The 18,540-nt window shown below is 45.5% G+C and overlaps 1 protein-coding gene across 1 annotated transcript in view; it reads right to left on the bottom strand.

The window, feature by feature from the left end:
- PYGB (glycogen phosphorylase B) overlaps window positions 1-18,540 on the bottom strand; it is a 635,794-nt gene that overhangs the window by 432,106 nt on the left and 185,148 nt on the right. The window contains exons 3-4 of the mRNA XM_069235083.1: window positions 4,199-4,277; window positions 837-940 (exon numbers count right to left, since the gene is read on the bottom strand). Of these exons, the coding sequence (XP_069091184.1) occupies window positions 837-940; window positions 4,199-4,277 (183 nt within the window). The remainder of the gene's footprint in view (window positions 1-836; window positions 941-4,198; window positions 4,278-18,540) is intronic.

Here is an 18,540-nt window from a genome sequence, read left to right as displayed (position 1 = left end):
GACCTAGGCAGGCAAACATCATAATGTCACTTACAAGACTGGCCATTGTTACACCGCTGATTTGCTCTTTCCCTGTACCCTTAGAAAGGTGAGCTTACCACTTAGGTATTATTAGGAGGGTGGCAGTACTCCAGTTTCAAATGTGACGATGAGCTGATGGGACTTAAAATGATTGTTGAGAAACAAAGGGTCGCTACTGTCAGCAACAATATAGAAAAAAGTCTGTATTATCACAACTCTGCCCCACAGCTGCACAAGGGCTCAGTAATGTTAGACTGCTTTTATCATAAGACATGCAGGTTGGCATCACAATATATACACAGGAAACGTGTACACTACAAGGAAAAGTACCAGATTTAAGGAGAACATCATCAAAATATAATATTAATCAATATAAAAATTCAGTTCAGCAAAAGGTGGTAAACAACCTTGCTTAAGGATTGAAAACATGCTTACACTTTGGTGCACTGCTTGGGGGATGTGATATTATGTCTCACCTAGACTGCAAGGGTGAGCAACAAATAACCCTTGACACACCATTTGCTTTTCTGAGGCTAACTTGGTGTCCTCGATACCACTGTAAGTCATATATGCCAGGGCATGACTGAAGTCCATAAGCACCTTTCCTCTCAGCATTGAAAAAACAATCTGTTCAAGGACTGATCCAAACAGGAGAATGGGTGGTTTGCAGCAAAGAATCTTTTTGTTGAAGTTTCGTTGTGGTCTTGTGTTCTTGCTCTCTCACTTCAAGTTCTAATTTACGCTTGCTTTGTATTTATCTCTGTGAACTTAGATGTGATTGTCAAAACAACTTTTCAAAAGGGACATCAACATACCTGCCAACCGTCAACGATCTTTTGGTTGAAAATGCCAAATTCGTATCGTATTCCATAGCCATATGCTGCAAGTCCAAGGGTTGCCATGGAATCAAGGAAGCAAGCTAAAACACAAAGCAATACCTTGATTCACACACATACTAAGATGGGCATGCTAATTACACTGACATTTTTGGCAACACTTTAATTATTTAACTGATGTTTGCCATCTATGTCATGACTAAAAGGCAATGATAATAAATATACATAAAAATAACAATTAAAGACTTTAATCACAACATGTAACACACTCATAGACAAATCAGCAACATTACAACAAGCTAGTGCACTACAAACCCCTCAACAGGAATAATTACTATAAAATGCACAAATACAGTCTAGAGCGTGCAGACTTTTTATATATTAAAAATGGCATTGATAGCCCTCTGGAATACCAGATCTGCTGAACACAAAAACCAGATGCATAAAATGGAACAGTTTATTAAGGAACAAATACATGACACCAAAACGAAGAAGAAAAATAAAAGATCAAAAAGCTGAGCTGCCCGGTTTGAAGCATCCTAAACCATATGATGAGGAGGGACTATTTGTTGTGGAGACTTTAATCAAACAGCAGAAACTGGGTTCCTACTGGCCCTGGTCTAAAGCTTGCACACAACATAACCTTGAGATCTTGTTCGACTGAAGCATCATTCTCTCCTGATTCCCAAAAAGTCACTTTTGTTTAAGACAAGTTCAAGGTGGAAATTACAGCATTAAGACAAAAACAGCACTAGCCTTGGACATCACAAAGTAGACAACAAAACAGCTATTGGACAAAATGCCTACCCAATACAACAGGAATAAAATCTCATAATTAAGGGGCTGAGGGAGTAGTATGTTGGCTAGGAATTCTGTTTGCACAGAGGGTGAGGTCCCCTAACTCATGGGGAAACTCAAGGCACGAAACCAAGCTAATGGAACTACAGGATCAATCACATCACAACAATCCGTGCATAGTTGTAACTGTAGAGAAGAAGATAGAAGATACAACTCCAAGTCCTGACTGTGCGCAAGTTAATTACCTAAGATATGTGGAATCCGCAATGCTGATTAGATTCCTGATAAACAAGGCTCACACAACAAAGAAAACAAGGTCAGCTTAAAGCCAGCCTCTGGGAGATTTAACTACCTAGGAACTCATTCAGGGGATTTCACAGGGTGCTGCAATCCACTCAGGATGGATGATCTTGTCACAAAGAAGTCAATTCTTCCAACTATTTCTGGAGGCTTCCTTGACATCCGACAGGCCTCTTTGCCTTGATTATTAGTAAAAACCCCTTCAATGAATAATGCTGGAACGCCGGTGACAGACTGTCCCAACAAAACCTCTGACAAAGATGCAGTATCCCTCCTCTTGGCCATCATAATTTAACTCTGTTCTGCAAACTGAGTGGGTAATGTAGGAAGTGTGCTCGTGGGTGCTGCTTTCAAAGCTAAACAGGATGCCACTTTGACCCCCAGTCCCCCTTTGCACCCCAAGCTTATCTTTTTTTTCAGTGCCATTGGGGAGGCAGACATTTCTTCCACTCCACTTCTCTTTAGTCCTACAACGTCCTGATCTACCACCATGCACAACTTTTCTTTTGACAAGGTAGCCCCTACACTAGCTTTCATATCTAATCCCGAAGGTCAAAATCACTCTTGCATGCTCAGGGATTAATTTCCACTAGCTGGTTTTCCTACACCCAGTGGGCCCACCTGCACCCCACTCATTGGACAAGCATTGCCTAGGTCGATCCTTGTTCCTCCACAGCTTTCCACACTGAAGCACACTTTAACCCTGTGCCCAAAGGCAGCCCTCTCATCCTTTCCAACTATCTCAAATCTGCTCAGCTTATGAATAAAAAAACACCCTGAATAGTATGTTGCTTTCATGCAGAGTATCGCTGGGCATATTAGTCCAACTGAGGGGGTACTGTCAGTCACCACACCTAATTGCCCCATAGAGCACCTCTTGCCACATTTACCCTGCCACATACCTCCATCCTAATTTAAATATCTGGTCCACCTAGTTCAATTTCTCTGCAAAAACTCTGTCAAAATGATGCCCTTGTTGAGATGTAGGACAAAATAATAAGGTATTAACATTAATAGAGAAGAAAAAGAAGATGGCAACTTGGATTGTCCTTCGATTGATATGAGGTCTTTGAATAAATTTCCTTAACCCACATGATATGAGGGAGCAGGCTGAGTAACACTCACTACAGATATAGCCTTCTATTGTACACTGATGTTTACTGAAAAACAAGCAAGATAAACAAGAGAGGGACAAAGAAAACTAAGAAAAATACAATTATAGAGTGGAATATATCAGGTGTTGGAAGAAGCAATGACAGATGGAAGCTCAAATAATAAGGGAAATTATCCCTTACAAGCCCCACAATAATTTCTTCAGAGGTCATAAGTGCCTAAGAATTGAAGAAAATAAGTAGAAACACATCTCCAATTTAATACATAGAGAAGTGAGTACGCGTAACTCCTGAGAGCACTATCACTTCCACGAAAACAAGTTGCAGATTTAGCTTCACAAAAAAGAGTAAATACAAAATAAATAAATGAAACACTCTCTCTCTCTTATGACAACAATATTCTCCATCTTAGATATGAACTTTCAAAACCACACAGCATTTATCACTCGTCACCCGAAGGCTCCTCTAAGACTCTGATGGATTTCAGGAAGTGGCCCTATGATGGTTCAAACCTTTCACATCTGCCAGTTGAAACTCACTTAATTCCTATGATCTAGCATCAATTTCGTTTTGGGATTTCACATGGATCTACCTTGTCACAAACAATATTCAAGGTACAGATGTAAAGGTGAAGAGCCTTGCACAACCAAGGCTCCACACCTTGGAACTCCTTTCCAGTGTTCATAAAAATGAAGCAAGTATACTTCAAGTTCAGATGGTCTGTTCAGCTCGGACTATCAACTCCTACTTTTGGTCAAGGTCCGCAGATAGGAGTAGGCCCAAGCACTTAACTGGTTCCTTATCTTTTACCCCCATACACTTAGCTCTGATACAGCCCCAGAGTGACGTGAGCACTGTACAAATCCCATGAATGAATACATAGACAAAAAACTTTTTTTTAATCAATCTGTCTCCATTTCTTAGTAGCTCTAGAGAAGCAAGCAGTTTATATCATTCTCAAGGTGAAATGGGAAGAACTGAAGACATTCAATATAAGATAAAAAATAGACTGAATAAATGTGGCACTCCTTCATCTAACACCAACTGAGTGTATTTGTGTTTTGTTTTCAACATTTACAATATCAATACACATGCAGGAAGAGTGAATTTTGTTTCAAAACTTTATATTACCTGCCAAACGACCTAATCCTCCATTACCGAGGCCGGCGTCCTCCTCTATTTCTTCCAGTTCTTCTAGATCCAGACCCAACTATTACAAAACAATAAAAAGCAAATAAAGGTATGTTGAGAAATCTTCCTGGAGTACATTTACACACTGACACACATGAGGTTCTCAGCAAGCTCAGTATTTGAATATACCTGGGCAGAGGCAACTTGCTTTAAACTTTATGTGACTCAATTGTTCTCATTTATGATACCTTATGGACATTAAGGGCCTGATTACAACTTTGGAGGAGGTGTTAATCCGTCCCAAATGTTACGGATATACCACCAGCCGTATTACAAGTTCCATAGGATATAATGGACTCGTAATACGGCTGGTGGTATATCCGTCACTTTACCGTCACTTTTGGGACGGATTAACACCTCCTCCAAAGTTGTAATCAGGCCCTAAATGTATTATTGTATACTGTGTACATCAACTGCCATCTCCTTGTGGAAGTTTCCATTTCTATTGCCTTTTATTTCCACAAAGGGGTTTTAGCTATCTTCCTTTGTAGGAGGTTGAAGTATTGCTCCGTCTGTGAATAAAATAGCTTTGTTAATCAATGATCTTTCCAAGCAGACTATCACATACAGCTACCCCGTGCATTTGTTAAGAATTGCACAGTTCGCTATAGTGTATTTACCAAGGTACCATAACAGTTTACACAAACAACTAATCAAACAGCACCTCTACTGTATTGGTTGAGAATAATTCTATGAAACCATAATTCTCTCTTCTCAATAACAAATTACACAATGTTTTACTTAATTGAACCAGGTGCTTACTAAGAACTAAGGGGGTTATTCTAACTTTGGAGGAGGTGTTAATCCGTCCCAAAAGTGACGGAAAAGTGACGGATTTACCACCAGCCGTATTACGAGTCCATTATATCCTATGGAACTCGTAATACGGCTGCTGGTATATCCGTCACTTTACCGTCACTTTTGGGACGGATTAACACTCCTCCAAAGTTAGAATAACCCCCTATATCCTCTCATAAGGCCATTTCCTCAACAACAAATCACACAACATGCCAGAAAGGGTGGGTTTCAAAAACACTGCCATAGGAATTTTGGTTATTGGTTAAGAGGGTTTGTAAGGAAATGCCTCCTTGGCATGGTTGCCCCCTGACTTTTTGCCTTTGCTGATGCTAAGTTTACAATTGAAAGTGTGCTGAGGCCTGCTAACCAGGCCCCAGCACCAGTGTTCTTTCCCTAACCTGTACTTTTGTATCCACAATTGGCAGACCCTGGCATCCAGATAAGTCCCTTGTAACTGGTACTTCTAGTACCAAGGGCCCTGATGCCAAGGAAGGTCTCTAAGGGCTGCAGCGTGTCTTATGCCACCCTGGAGACCTCTCACTCAGCACAGACACACTGCTTGCCAGCTTGTGTGTGCTAGTGAGGACAAAACGAGTAAGTCGACATGGCACTCCCCTCAGGGTGCCATGCCAGCCTCTCACTGCCTATGCAGTATAGGTAAGCCACCCCTCTAGCAGGCCTTACAGCCCTAAGGCAGGGTGCACTATACCATAGGTGAGGGTACCAGTGCATGAGCATGGTACCCCTACAGTGTCTAAACAAAACCTTAGACATTGTAAGTGCAGGGTAGCCATAAGAGTATATGGTCTGGGAGTCTGTCAAACACGAACTCCACAGCACCATAATGGCTACTCTGAAAACTGGGAAGTTTGGTATCAAACTTCTCAGCACAATAAATGCACACTGATGCCAGTGTACATTTTAATGTAAAATACACCCCAGAGGGCACCTTAGAGGTGCCCCCTGAAACTTAACCGACTATCTGTGTAGGCTGACTAGTTTTAGCAGCCTGCCACAAACCGAGACATGTTGCTGGCCCCATGGGGAGAGTGCCTTTGTCACTCTGAGGCCAGTAACAAAACCTGCACTGGGTGGAGATGCTAACACCTCCCCCAGGCAGGAATTGTCACACCTGGCGGTGAGCCTCAAAGGCTCACCTCCTTTGTGCCAACCCAGCAGGACACTCCAGCTAGTGGAGTTGCCCGCCCCCTCCGGCCAGGCCCCACTTTTGGCGGCAAGGCCGGAGAAAATAATGAGAAAAACAAGGAGGAGTCACTGGCCAGTCAGGACAGCCCCTAAGGTGTCCTGAGCTGAAGTGACTCTAACTTTTAGAAATCCTCCATCTTGCAGATGGAGGATTCCCCCAATAGGGTTAGGATTGTGACCCCCTCCCCTTGGGAGGAGGCACAAAGAGGGTGTACCCACCCTCAGGGCTAGTAGCCATTGGCTACTAACCCCCCAGACCTAAACACGCCCTTAAATTTAGTATTTAAGGGCTACCCTGAACCCTAGAAAATCAGATTCCTGCAACTACAAGAAGAAGGACTGCCTAGCTGAAAACCCCTGCAGAGGAAGACCAGAAGACGACAACTGCCTTGGCTCCAGAAACTCACCGGCCTGTCTCCTGCCTTCCAAAGATCCTGCTCCAGCGACGCCTTCCAAAGGGACCAGCGACCTCGACATCCTCTGAGGACTGCCCCTGCTTCGAAAAGACAAGAAACTCCCGAGGACAGCGGACCTGCTCCAAGAAAAGCTGCAACTTTGTTTCCAGCAACTTTAAAGAACCCTGCAAGCTCCCCGCAAGAAGCGTGAGACTTGCAACACTGCACCCGGCGACCCCGACTCGGCTGGTGGAGATCCGACACCTCAGGAGGGACCCCAGGACTACTCTGATACTGTGAGTACCAAAACCTGTCCCCCCTGAGCCCCCACAGCGCCGCCTGCGGAGGGAATCCCGAGGCTTCCCCTGACCGCGACTCTTTGAACCTAAAGTCCCGACGCCTGGGAGAGACCCTGCACCCGCAGCCCCCAGGACCTGAAGGACCGGACTTTCACTGGAGAAGTGACCCCCAGGAGTCCCTCTCCCTTGCCCAAGTGGAGGTTTCCCCGAGGAACCCCCCCCTTGCCTGCCTGCAGCGCTGAAGAGATCCCGAGATCTCTCATAGACTAACATTGCGAACCCGACGCTTGTTTCGACACTGCACCCGGCCGCCCTCGCGCTGCTGAGGGTGAAATTTCTGTGTGGACTTGTGTCCCCCCCGGTGCCCTACAAAACCCCCCTGGTCTGCCCTCCGAAGACGCGGGTACTTACCTGCAAGCAGACCGGAACCGGAGCACCCCCTTCTCTCCATTCTAGCCTATGTGTTTTGGGCACCACTTTGAACTCTGCACCTGACCGGCCCTGAGCTGCTGGTGTGGTGACTTTGGGGTTGCTCTGAACCCCCAACGGTGGGCTACCTTGGACCAAGAACTAAGCCCTGTAAGTGTCTTACTTACCTGGTTAACCTAACAAATACTTACCTCCCCTAGGAACTGTGAAAATTGCACTAAGTGTCCACTTTTAAAACAGCTATTTGTGAATAACTTGAAAAGTATACATGCAATTTTGATGATTTGAAGTTCCTAAAGTACTTACCTGCAATACCTTTCGAATGAGATATTACATGTAGAATTTGAACCTGTGGTTCTTAAAATAAACTAAGAAAATATATTTTTCTATATAAAAACCTATTGGCTGGATTTGTCTCTGAGTGTGTGTACCTCATTTATTGTCTGTGTGTATGTACAACAAATGCTTAACACTACTCCTTGGATAAGCCTACTGCTCGACCACACTACCACAAAATAGAGCATTAGTATTATCTATTTTTACCACTATTTTACCTCTAAGGGGAACCCTTGGACTCTGTGCATGCTATTCCTTACTTTGAAATAGCACATACAGAGCCAACTTCCTACATTGGTGGATCAGCGGTGGGGTACAAGACTTTGCATTTGCTGGACTACTCAGCCAATACCTGATCACACGACAAATTCCAAAATTGTCATTAGAAATTGATTTTTGCAATTTGAAAAGTTTTCTAAATTCTTAAAAGACCTGCTAGGGCCTTGTGTTAGATCCTGTTTAGCATTTCTTTTAGAGTTTAAAAGTTTGTAAAAGTTCGAATTAGATTCTAGAACCAGTTTAAGATTCTTAAAAAGTATTCCAACTTTTAGAAGCAAAATGTCTAGCACAGATGTGACTGTGGTGGAACTCGACACCACACCTTACCTCCATCTACAGATGAGAGAGCCAAGGTCACTCTGTAAACTAAAGAAAATAACCATAGGCCCCAAACCTACCAAAATACAGCTCCAGGAGCTTTTGGCAGAGTTTGAAAAGGCCAACCCCTCTGAGGGTGGCAACTCAGAGGAAGATGATAGTGAATTGGAGGAAGATTCCCCCCTACCAGTCCTATCTAGGGAGGACAGGGCCTCTCAAGCCCTGACTCCAAAAATACTAGTCAGAGATACTGGCTCCCTCACAGGAGGGACCAGCACCTCTGAAATCACTGAGGATAACCCCAGTGAAGAGGACATCCAGTTAGCCAGGATGGCCAAAAGATTGGCTTTGGAAAGACAGATCCTAGCCATAGAGAGGGAAAGACAAGAGATGGTCCTAGGACCCATCAATGGTGGCAGCAACATAAATAGGGTCAGAGATTCTCCTGACATGTTGAAAATCCCTAAAGGGATTGTAACTAAATATGAAGATGGTGATGACATCACCAAATGGTTCACAGCTTTTGAGAGGGCTTGTGTAACCAGAAAAGTGAACAGATCTCACTGGGGTGCTCTCCTTTGGGAAATGTTCACAGGAAAGTGTAGGGATAGACTCCTCACACTCTCTGGACAAGATGCAGAATCTTATGACCTCATGAAGGGTACCCTGATTGAGGGCTTTGGATTCTCCACTGAGGAGTATAGGATTAGATTCAGGGGGGCTCAAAAATCCTCGAGCCAGACCTGGGTTGACTTTGTAGACTACTCAGTGAAAACACTAGATGGTTGGATTCAAGGCAGTGGTGTAAGTAATTATGATGGGCTGTACAATTTATTTGTGAAAGAACACCTGTTAAGTAATTGTTTCAATGATAAACTGCATCAGCATCTGGTAGACCTAGGACCAATTTCTCCCCAAGAATTGGGAAAGAAGGCGGACCATTGGGTCAAGACAAGGGTGTCCAAGACTTCAACAGGGGGTGACCAAAAGAAAGGGGTCACAAAGACTCCCCAGGGGAAGGGTGATGAGACAACCAAAACTAAAAATAGTAAAGAGTCTTCTACAGGCCCCCAAAAACCTGCCCAGGAGGGTGGGCCCAGAGCCTCTTCACAAAACAATGGGTACAAGGGTAAAAACTTTGATCCCAAAAAGGCCTGGTGTCATAGCTGTAAACAGCATGGACACCAAACTGGAGACAAGGCCTGTCCCAAGAAAGGTTCCACTCCAAACTCCCATCCAGGTAACACTGGTATGGCTAGTCTCCAAGTGGGATCAACAGTGTGCCCAGAGCAAATCAGGGTCCACACTGAAGCTACTCTAGTTTCTGAGGGTGGGGTGGATTTAGCCACACTAGCTGTCTGGCCGCCTAACATGCAAAAATACAGACAGCAACTCTTAATTAATGGGACTAGAATAGAGGGCCTGAGGGATACAGGTGCCAGTGTCACCATGGTGACAGAGAAACTGGTTTCCCCTGGCCAATACCTGACTGGAAAAACTTACACAGTCACCAACGCTGACAATCAGAGAAAAGTACATCCCATGGCAATGGTTACTTTAGAATGGGGAGGGGTCAATGGCCTGAAACAGGTGGTGGTCTCCTCAAATATCCCAGTGGACTGTCTGCTTGGAAATGACCTGGAGTCCTCAGCATGGGCTGAGGTAGAACTAAAAACCCATGCAGCAATGCTGGGTATCCCTGAACTGGTGTGTGTGAAAACAAGAGCACAATGCAAGGCACAGGGTGAAAAAGTAGAGCTGGAGTCTGGAAAAATGGCCCAGCCTACCAAGAGAACAGGAAAGTCAGTTGGGAAACCAACTGCAACACAGCCAAAGAAAGGGAACCTCTCTTCTCAGGAAGAAGTTCTGCCCTCTGAGGGAACTGAGCCTTTGGAGCTTGAACCTTACCAGGTTGAGCTCTTAGGCCCAGGGGGACCCTCAAGGGAGGAGCTGTGTAAGGGACAAGAAACCTGTCCCTCTCTTGAAGGCCTTAGGCAGCAAGCTGCTGAAGAGTCCAAAGGCAAGAAAAATGGAACGCATAGGGTCTATTGGGAAGATGGACTCCTGTACACTGAGGCCAGAGACCCCAAACCTGGTGCCACTAGGAGAGTGGTAGTGCCTCAGCTGTTCAGAGAGTTCATCCTAACATTGGCCCATGACATTCCCCTTGCTGGACATTTGGGACAAACCAAGACGTGGGAGAGGTTAGTCAACCACTTCTACTGGCCCAATATGTCCAACATGGTTAAGGAGTTTTGCCTCTCCTGCCCCACCTGTCAAGCCAGTGGTAAGACAGGTGGGCATCCAAAGGCCCCCCTCATTCCACTTCCAGTGGTGGGGGTTCCCTTTGAAAGAGTGGGTGTGGACATAGTTGGTCCACTAGAACCTCCCACAGCCTCAGGAAATCTGTATATCCTGGTAGTAGTGGATCATGCTACCAGGTATCCTGAAGCTATTCCCCTTAGGTCGACTACTGCCCCTGCAGTAGCCAAGGCCCTCATTGGTATTTTTACCAGAGTGGGTTTCCCTAAGGAGGTGGTGTCTGACAGAGGTACCAACTTCATGTCAGCATACCTAAAGCACATGTGGAATGAGTGTGGAGTGACTTATAAATTCACTACACCATACCATCCACAAACTAATGGCTTGGTTGAGAGATTCAACAAGACATTAAAAGGCATGATCATGGGGCTCCCAGAAAAGCTCAAAAGGAGATGGGATGTCCTCTTGCCATGTCTGCTTTTCGCTTACAGAGAGGTGCCACAGAAGGGAGTAGGATTCTCACCCTTTGAACTTCTGTTTGGTCATCCTGTAAGGGGACCACTTGCCCTTGTTAAAGAAGGCTGGGAGAGACCTCTCCATGAGCCTAAACAGGACATAGTGGACTATGTACTTGGCCTTCGCTCTAGAATGGCAGAGTACATGGAAAAGGCAACCAAAAACCTTGAGGCCAGCCAACAGCTCCAGAAGTTTTGGTATGACCAAAAGGCTGCACTGGTTGAGTTCCAACCAGGGCAGAAAGTCTGGGTTCTGGAGCCTGTGGCTCCCAGGGCACTCCAGGACAAATGGAGTGGCCCTTACCCAGTGCTAGAAAGGAAGAGTCAGGTCACCTACCTGGTGGACCTGGGCACACGCAGGAGCCCCAAGAGGGTGATCCATGTAAACCGCCTTAAACTCTTCCATGACAGGGCTGATGTGAATCTGTTGATGGTAACAGATGAGGATCAGGAGGCAGAGAGTGAACCTCTCCCTGATCTTCTGTCATCAGACCCAAAAGATGGCACAGTAGATGGAGTGATCTACTCAGACACCCTCTCTGGCCAACAGCAGGCTGATTGTAGGAGAGTCCTACAACAGTTTCCTGAGCTTTTCTCCCTAACCCCTGGTCAGACACACCTGTGTACCCATGATGTGGACACAGGAGACAGCATGCCTGTCAAGAACAAAATCTTCAGACAGTCTGACCATGTTAAGGAAAGCATCAAGGTGGAAGTCCACAAGATGCTAGAATTGGGAGTGATTGAGCGCTCTGACAGCCCCTGGGCTAGCCCAGTGGTCTTAGTCCCCAAACCTCACACCAAAGATGGAAAGAAAGAGATGAGGTTTTGTGTGGACTACAGAGGGCTCAATTCTGTCACCAAGACAGATGCCCATCCAATTCCAAGAGCTGATGAGCTCATTGATAAATTAGGTGCTGCCAAATTTCTAAGTACCTTTGACTTGACAGCAGGGTACTGGCAAATAAAAATGGCACCTGGAGCAAAAGAAAAGACAGCATTCTCCACACCTGATGGCCATTATCAGTTTACTCGTATGCCCTTTGGTTTAAAGAATGCCCCTGCCACCTTCCAAAGGTTGGTGAATCAAGTCCTTGCTGGCTTGGAGTCCTTTAGCACAGCTTATCTTGATGATATTGCTGTCTTTAGCTCCACCTGGCAGGATCACCTGGTCCACCTGGGGAAGGTTTTGAAGGCTCTGCAATCTGCAGGCCTCTCTATCAAGGCATCCAAATGCCAGATAGGGCAGGGAACTGTGGTTTACTTGGGCCACCTTGTAGGTGGAGGCCAAGTTCAGCCACTCCAACCCAAGATCCAGACTATTCTGGACTGGGTAGCTCCAAAAACCCAGACTCAAGTCAGGGCATTCCTTGGCTTGACTGGGTATTACAGGAGGTTTGTGAAGGGATATGGATCCATTGTGACAGCCCTCACTGAACTAACCTCCAAGAAAATGCCCAAGAAAGTGAACTGGACTGTGGAATGCCAACAGGCCTTTGACACCCTGAAACAAGCCATGTGCTCAGCACCAGTTCTCAAAGCTCCAGATTATTCTAAGCAGTTCATTGTGCAGACTGATGCCTCTGAACATGGGATAGGGGCAGTTTTGTCCCAAACAAATGATGATGGCCTTGACCAGCCTGTTGCTTTCATTAGCAGGAGGTTACTCCCCAGGGAGCAGCGTTGGAGTGCCATTGAGAGGGAGGCCTTTGCTGTGGTTTGGTCCCTGAAGAAGCTGAGACCATACCTCTTTGGGACTCACTTCCTAGTTCAAACTGACCACAGACCTCTCAAATGGCTGATGCAAATGAAAGGTGAAAATCCTAAACTGTTGAGGTGGTCCATCTCCCTACAGGGAATGGACTTTATAGTGGAACACAGACCTGGGACTGCCCATGCCAATGCAGATGGCCTTTCCAGGTTCTTCCACTTAGAAAATGAAGACTCTCTTGGGAAAGGTTAGTCTCATCCTCTTTCGTTTGGGGGGGGGTTGTGTAAGGAAATGCCTCCTTGGCATGGTTGCCCCCTGACTTTTTGCCTTTGCTGATGCTAAGTTTACAATTGAAAGTGTGCTGAGGCCTGCTAACCAGGCCCCAGCACCAGTGTTCTTTCCCTAACCTGTACTTTTGTATCCACAATTGGCAGACCCTGGCATCCAGATAAGTCCCTTGTAACTGGTACTTCTAGTACCAAGGGCCCTGATGCCAAGGAAGGTCTCTAAGGGCTGCAGCGTGTCTTATGCCACCCTGGAGACCTCTCACTCAGCACAGACACACTGCTTGCCAGCTTGTGTGTGCTAGTGAGGACAAAACGAGTAAGTCGACATGGCACTCCCCTCAGGGTGCCATGCCAGCCTCTCACTGCCTATGCAGTATAGGTAAGCCACCCCTCTAGCAGGCCTTACAGCCCTAAGGCAGGGTGCACTATACCATAGGTGAGGGTACCAGTGCATGAGCATGGTACCCCTACAGTGTCTAAACAAAACCTTAGACATTGTAAGTGCAGGGTAGCCATAAGAGTATATGGTCTGGGAGTCTGTCAAACACGAACTCCACAGCACCATAATGGCTACTCTGAAAACTGGGAAGTTTGGTATCAAACTTCTCAGCACAATAAATGCACACTGATGCCAGTGTACATTTTATTGTAAAATACACCCCAGAGGGCACCTTAGAGGTGCCCCCTGAAACTTAACCGACTATCTGTGTAGGCTGACTAGTTTTAGCAGCCTGCCACAAACCGAGACATGTTGCTGGCCCCATGGGGAGAGTGCCTTTGTCACTCTGAGGCCAGTAACAAAACCTGCACTGGGTGGAGATGCTAACACCTCCCCCAGGCAGGAATTGTCACACCTGGCGGTGAGCCTCAAAGGCTCACCTCCTTTGTGCCAACCCAGCAGGACACTCCAGCTAGTGGAGTTGCCCGCCCCCTCCGGCCAGGCCCCACTTTTGGCGGCAAGGCCGGAGAAAATAATGAGAAAAACAAGGAGGAGTCACTGGCCAGTCAGGACAGCCCCTAAGGTGTCCTGAGCTGAAGTGACTCTAACTTTTAGAAATCCTCCATCTTGCAGATGGAGGATTCCCCCAATAGGGTTAGGATTGTGACCCCCTCCCCTTGGGAGGAGGCACAAAGAGGGTGTACCCACCCTCAGGGCTAGTAGCCATTGGCTACTAACCCCCCAGACCTAAACACGCCCTTAAATTTAGTATTTAAGGGCTACCCTGAACCCTAGAAAATCAGATTCCTGCAACTACAAGAAGAAGGACTGCCTAGCTGAAAACCCCTGCAGAGGAAGACCAGAAGACGACAACTGCCTTGGCTCCAGAAACTCACCGGCCTGTCTCCTGCCTTCCAAAGATCCTGCTCCAGCGACGCCTTCCAAAGGGACCAGCGACCTCGACATCCTCTGAGGACTGCCCCTGCTTCGAAAAGACAAGAAACTCCCGAGGACAGCGGACCTGCTCCAAGAAAAGCTGCAACTTTGTTTCCAGCAACTTTAAAGAACCCTGCAAGCTCCCCGCAAGAAGCGTGAGACTTGCAACACTGCACCCGGCGACCCCGACTCGGCTGGTGGAGATCCGACACCTCAGGAGGGACCCCAGGACTACTCTGATACTGTGAGTACCAAAACCTGTCCCCCCTGAGCCCCCACAGCGCCGCCTGCAGAGGGAATCCCGAGGCTTCCCCTGACCGCGACTCTTTGAACCTAAAATCCCGACGCCTGGGAGAGACCCTGCACCCGCAGCCCCCAGGACCTGAAGGACCGGACTTTCACTGGAGAAGTGACCCCCAGGAGTCCCTCTCCCTTGCCCAAGTGGAGGTTTCCCCGAGGAACCCCCCCCTTGCCTGCCTGCAGCGCTGAAGAGATCCCGAGATCTCTCATAGACTAACATTGCGAACCCGACGCTTGTTTCGACACTGCACCCGGCCGCCCTCGCGCTGCTGAGGGTGAAATTTCTGTGTGGACTTGTGTCCCCCCCGGTGCCCTACAAAACCCCCCTGGTCTGCCCTCCGAAGACGCGGGTACTTACCTGCAAGCAGACCGGAACCGGAGCACCCCCTTCTCTCCATTCTAGCCTATGTGTTTTGGGCACCACTTTGAACTCTGCACCTGACCGGCCCTGAGCGGCTGGTGTGGTGACTTTGGGGTTGCTCTGAACCCCCAACGGTGGGCTACCTTGGACCAAGAACTAAGCCCTGTAAGTGTCTTACTTACCTGGTTAACCTAACAAATACTTACCTCCCCTAGGAACTGTGAAAATTGCACTAAGTGTCCACTTTTAAAACAGCTATTTGTGAATAACTTGAAAAGTATACATGCAATTTTGATGATTTGAAGTTCCTAAAGTACTTACCTGCAATACCTTTCGAATGAGATATTACATGTAGAATTTGAACCTGTGGTTCTTAAAATAAACTAAGAAAAGATATTTTTCTATATAAAAACCTATTGGCTGGATTTGTCTCTGAGTGTGTGTACCTCATTTATTGTCTGTGTGTATGTACAACAAATGCTTAACACTACTCCTTGGATAAGCCTACTGCTCGACCACACTACCACAAAATAGAGCATTAGTATTATCTATTTTTACCACTATTTTACCTCTAAGGGGAACCCTTGGACTCTGTGCATGCTATTCCTTACTTTGAAATAGCACATACAGAGCCAACTTCCTACAGGGTTGTAAGCCCTTCTCAAGCAACAACCACATCCTTGTAAGCGTGAACCACTAAAGTCACTAAATTAACCTGTGCTTAACCCTCTGGTAGCTTGGCACAAAAACAGCTAGGCTTAACTTAGATCTTTTGAAGCATTTTCATCCTTCGCAAGAATCAATATTCACCGAAGTGGATTGATCTTTGGACCCAATAAGTGGTGTGGTAGAACCACTAACAAAATTTCCATACCAACCCAATTAATTTAAACACCACGATCAATGCAGCCATGTAAGGAAAACTCCATGCAGGAATAAAGTTATATTATAAGCGCATGCTCAAAGTCATGTAGACTATTTCCAATACCAAATTATAAAGATACATAATCACCAAGGGTTGTCCAAGGCAACAAAATAAGTTTAGGCAAACTAACATCAACAAACCTAAGCATTCAAGAAGGACAATACAGACAATTCAATGTAGCAGAGAAATAATGTAGACTGGGCAACGAAAACCCTACAGCTAACTAAATCAGGGAAATACATGTGTGTGACAAACATATGTGGGCTAAACACAAAAGGCACAAAAAAAGGTGAAAAATATTTAGAAAAAAAAATAATCTCTGACTATTGGTTACTAACTAAGGTAAGTAAATTTAGGGAAAAAAGGGAAAGCGTCCGCATGTCAGAAGCTCGATCAAGAGACTTCTGAAGGGGATAAAGGAATGATTTCTAAGTCTCAAAGGGACATCTCGAGAGGAAGATACCTTTCCAAGAAACTCAGCATTCAGAGGCTCTTCATCAACAAAGGCATCTGCAAGCATCAGGACAGCATCTGTGAATTGGAGATTTCTCTCTTTCTCTAATTCCAACTGGGCACTATCATATCAAAAGTCACAAAGCATTCTGATTCGCCAAAGGTATCAGTCCATGTCACGTTGAAGGGGCATCATCCAGTAATAATCGATCACACAATTCCAGGTTGAAACGTATGCATTCCTTCCTAAGCTTTCCATGAGAACATCTTTCATCTGCGTGACTCCACGCAAGTTTAAAACAATTGTATATGAAGTCATTCCAGGTTCCACAATGTTCCGTTTCTCAGTGGTGATAAGATTCATTCTCTCTATGCTTAAACAGTGGGGTCTATTACCAAAATCTAGTCTTCTCATAGGAACATAACATAAAAAAAGCTAATTTTAGGAAATTAATCAGCATTCAAACACGATTGCAAAATGCAAACTCTGCATGTCTCACTTGTGCTAAGGCAAAAAACAAATCATGACATTACTTTCAATTATTAAGTTATAATAAAACACATGTTATGTACAAACTTATCATTTCAACATAACTAACACTTCATTGATATGAAAAATATATTTCATTGTAAACAAAAAAGCTTTGTTAATGCATTTCATTAAATATAACTGAAACGTGCATTTCTCTCATTTTTGCACACATTTTTAAATTAATTAATCATTAAAAATCCAATATTGTATTGATATGCACTATTAGTCTAGGATCTTAATTACATTATAAAATCAAGTCAATCCTTCTAATATGTGTTTTTATCCAAATACCACCTAAATCAAACTCTGAAATACAAGCAAATGCATATTTAAATTGCATATCAGTGCAGCTTCTATGTTTTGACTATTAATACATTGATTAACATAAGGCATACAAAATTTTAAACGACATCAGAGGCAATGTGTAAGGTAGTATGCAGCACACAAATAGTAATAAAGTGAAAACAACAGAAGAAAAATCCCACACCAATTTAGAAATGTAGAGCAAATGTAATAAATAATTTGATACTAGAATTACAATAAGTAGAACCAGAGATATGCAATTTCAAAGTTTTAGGTAAGTATAGTGCCTAAAAGCACAAAGCGCACCTCACAGTCACCTGGTCGTACTAGACTTGGGAAAAGTCACTAATTCAGCCCAAATGCGACAGAGTGCAGACGGGATATAGAGGCCAGGTCTAGCTGAAAAAGTTGGCTTCTCAAAGTCCGGCGCAGAGGGTCCAGTTCACAGTGGAGGAGGTCGCAATGAGATGAGAGCGTGTCACAGATGATTGTCGTTGTAACGCAAGGAGTTTGGTCTAGAGTCACGAACGGTCATCATTATAGTGCAAAGATCTGGTCAGGCGTTGCAGACGGTTGTTGCGGAAGGTTTGCATTGGCAGTCACTGTAGGCTGTTGATGTGGTGACACGAAGCACAGATCATGCGTTGCCAGTTGTTCCTGGCAGTCTCTGTAGCACAAAGAGTTGGGTTCACTAAAGCTTAGTGTTGGTGGTCACTGTGGGTGGCAGAGTCGCAGCAGGAAATGGCCTGTTCACTGTCACGAAGAGCCCAAAACATTGGGGTTTCCTCTTTCTTTACAAAGGAATGCCCTTTGATGTCAGCCAAGGTTCCAGGACCTGGGGAGTCACCTGTTGGGGATCAGGGACTCGCTCCACTTGAGGCAAGCAGGAGTCATGCAGGTCAGCAGGACAGTTGCAGGGAGGTGTCTGTAATGTGTGGTGTGTCCCTGTACCTCAGAACAGGAGGTCAGCGAACTGACCCTCAGAGTGACTGAGGTCTTCCTAGGAACAAGGATCTTGCCCTCTCATCGCCATACAGCAAGGCAGGCCTCAAGCAGCATAGCAGTCCTCTGAAGAATAGGTCAGGGGCCAAGCAACAAGGCAGTCCTCTGGTAGCAGCAGGGTAGTCTTCTGAGAAACAAGACAGGTTTCAAGCAGCAAGGTAGTCCTCTGTGTGCAAGCAGTCCTTGTGAAGTCTTC

This window comes from Pleurodeles waltl, chromosome 5, assembly GCF_031143425.1.
Source record: "Pleurodeles waltl isolate 20211129_DDA chromosome 5, aPleWal1.hap1.20221129, whole genome shotgun sequence".
Classification (NCBI taxonomy): Eukaryota; Metazoa; Chordata; class Amphibia; order Caudata; family Salamandridae; genus Pleurodeles; species Pleurodeles waltl.
Note: the sequence above shows the minus strand (reverse complement) of the source record. Positions and strands in the feature narration are given on the sequence as shown.